Consider the following 2,309-nt stretch of genomic DNA (forward strand, 5'->3'; position numbering starts at 1 on the left):
AGTGCTGAAGAGCTACTCCAATTGATTTCGTATCCACCCCATGCTGGACTTCCAGGAGAGGAGGGGCGCTTTCACGCGTCACTAGCCCAGCCAAGGCGCACTATTCTGGGGCACAGCTGCGTGACACAGACCCCCCATATGCTGGAGGTGGGACTTTATAAGTTTTATTTTTTTATTTTATTTGCCAGGAATAATGAATGGAGAAATGTCTTAAACACAATTTGTTAAAGATAAATAATTGTTTTCACCCAAACTGTAGCAGAAAGGAAATACAGACACATCACCATTGATTTATTTATTTTTTTATTATTTTTTTTACTGTTTTTCTGGATCTCAGCACACGTACACTTTGGCTGCGCCCTGGTTGTCTTTTTCTCAACGTGTAGGTAAACAATGGTCTCTTTCTTCTGGGTTGTTGGGTCCCTCTACGTGGTTCATATGAAGGGTCGCTCTCCGAAGTGTATTCAGAAGTTTGGTCAGACTCGCTCTCGGAGGTTTGGTCAGACTCGCTCTCGGAGGTTTGGTCAGACTCGCTCTCGGAGGTTTGGTCAGACTCGCTCTCGGAGGTTTGGTCAGACTCGCTCTCGGAGGTTTGGTCAGACTCGCTCTCGGAGGTTTGGTCAGACTCGCTGTCAACAGTGTAGTCAACGTCGCTCTCAGAAGCGTGATCAGGGCTTGTTGATCCAGTGGCCTGACTGGATGTTGGTGAGGACGGCACAGCACCGGGCGAAGGACCGGCAGGCGGGGTGGGAGGCGCGCAGTCCGCTTCCTCCTCAACATCCTTACCTGATGATTCTGACATGGAGAGGAGGGAAGGTTCGGCAGTGTCATGTACCGTCGTACGTGGTGGCTTGACGGCTGCCTCGAAATTCTGACGGATCCGAGCCAGCTCTGACGCGGTGCGGTGGAGCGCGTAGAATTTGTCTGCTGTCCGCGTGTCATGACACATGGTCTTTGAAATGTTGATCCGGTCACTTGGTGACAAAGTATTCCTTGCCTTGAAAAATACAGATGGTTCTTCAATATTATGCTTTTTATTTTAGGTTTATTACGTGGAAAAGTGATATAATTACTTACGTATGTGGCTATTGATGTTCGGAAGTCTGTGAATGTGGGACGCCCAGGAAAACCCATGTCACGCCAGGCGGCTTGCATCGGCACGATGAGTTTCTCGATTTTTGTGAAGTTTTCGGTGAAGAGAAGAAGGTCTGTGGGTGGGTTTAGTTTCTGTCTGATGATCATCCACTGCTCCACCCATGAGAATTCCTCTACAGTTAAGTAGAGCTGTGCGGGGCCAAACGCACGGTTGGTTTTGTGTTCCTTCACCTGTGGTGCAAACGAGAGTGTGTTTTAATGGACATATTGGGACAAGACAGAGAGCGTTTGTCATTCCAATATTAGTAGACTTGCATTGATCACGAAGCCCGCTTGCCCGACTGTGGCTTCCTTCTGGGCTTCATCAACCTCGGAGACCGTCATATTCTTTAGAACACCGGTGCGGTGTCCATATAGGCTTGCTAGGTAAACACTGAGGTACCCAAAATATCTCCTTCGCGCCTCCGGGTTGGGGTCCTCAGACAGTTCATCTGAAGAAAAAAATAAAATAAAATTAAATGGTTAGAACATGGATGTCAGTAACTCAGGTAAGTAATTTAATATAGTGCAAATTTAATAAGTCTGACCAAGAAGTTCAGGGATGCGTCTCCTGGCCAGGACTTTGCAGAGGCGAAGTTGGTCCTTGGAGATGGTTCTGCTCAACTTATTTTTCTTTACACGTATCTGACGCATGACAACACGTGGACCCAGGCTTGCAATACACTCTGAGATAGCACGAATCACGGCAAACACTTCTCTTTTTGGAACCCTGGATGAGGAGGGAGGGGTGTCCCTGAAGTAGCCCAGGAACTGGGACAAATTCACCAGGTAGGTCTTCACTGTGTTCTCCGCTTTTCCACCATTCTGCATCTGCAGAATGCAGATGCTCTGGCCACCTGCACAGAAATAAATAATTTGAATCTTTTTTTACATGGGGACATTTTATCTTAACTAAAAGGCATCACAGACATGCTTACTGGTATATCCTGGACATATTGTGAAGGAAAGTCCAATTCTGGAGGATTGGCTGTCCCTTGGTTATAAACGAAAGGAAAGCCATGATTCTACCCACTTTGGATCTTTGATTTTCGATCCTTTTCCTCAGACCACGGGAGCCTTTAAGATGCTGCCAATATTCCGCGATGTATTCCACTGAAAAAAAAAAAAAAAGACTTCCAGAAAGAACACCGGGGAATTTCGTTCATTAAAACCCA

The 2,309-nt window shown here is 46.6% G+C and overlaps 1 protein-coding gene across 1 annotated transcript; it reads right to left on the reverse strand.

Annotated features, from left to right (window-relative positions):
• Window positions 1-286: 286 nt before the first annotated feature.
• On the reverse strand, window positions 287-1,965 carry LOC118567033. Its single transcript, XM_036150980.1, has 4 exons — window positions 1,683-1,965; window positions 1,411-1,586; window positions 1,078-1,326; window positions 287-997 (listed from the first exon to the last, which is right to left on the reverse strand). Exons 1-4 carry the CDS (start codon window positions 1,963-1,965, stop codon window positions 296-298), a joined length of 1,410 nt encoding a protein of 469 aa, XP_036006873.1. The 3' UTR covers window positions 287-295.
• Between the last annotated feature and the right edge of the window lie 344 nt (window positions 1,966-2,309).

Source organism: Fundulus heteroclitus, chromosome 19, assembly GCF_011125445.2.
Source record: "Fundulus heteroclitus isolate FHET01 chromosome 19, MU-UCD_Fhet_4.1, whole genome shotgun sequence".
Classification (NCBI taxonomy): domain Eukaryota; kingdom Metazoa; phylum Chordata; class Actinopteri; order Cyprinodontiformes; family Fundulidae; genus Fundulus; species Fundulus heteroclitus.

Bases quoted from the DNA above. Each gene is read 5' to 3' on its own strand.
- LOC118567033 (XM_036150980.1), bottom strand. From the start codon at position 1,965: ATGCAGAATGGTGGAAAAGCGGAGAACACAGTGAAGACCTACCTGGTG. The intron at 1,587-1,682 runs GTCAGACTTATT...TTTTTTCTTCAG, and splicing joins ACGCATCCCTGAACTTCTTG to ATGAACTGTCTGAGGACCCC. The intron at 1,327-1,410 runs GCAAGTCTACTA...TTTGCACCACAG, and splicing joins AAGCGGGCTTCGTGATCAAT to GTGAAGGAACACAAAACCAA.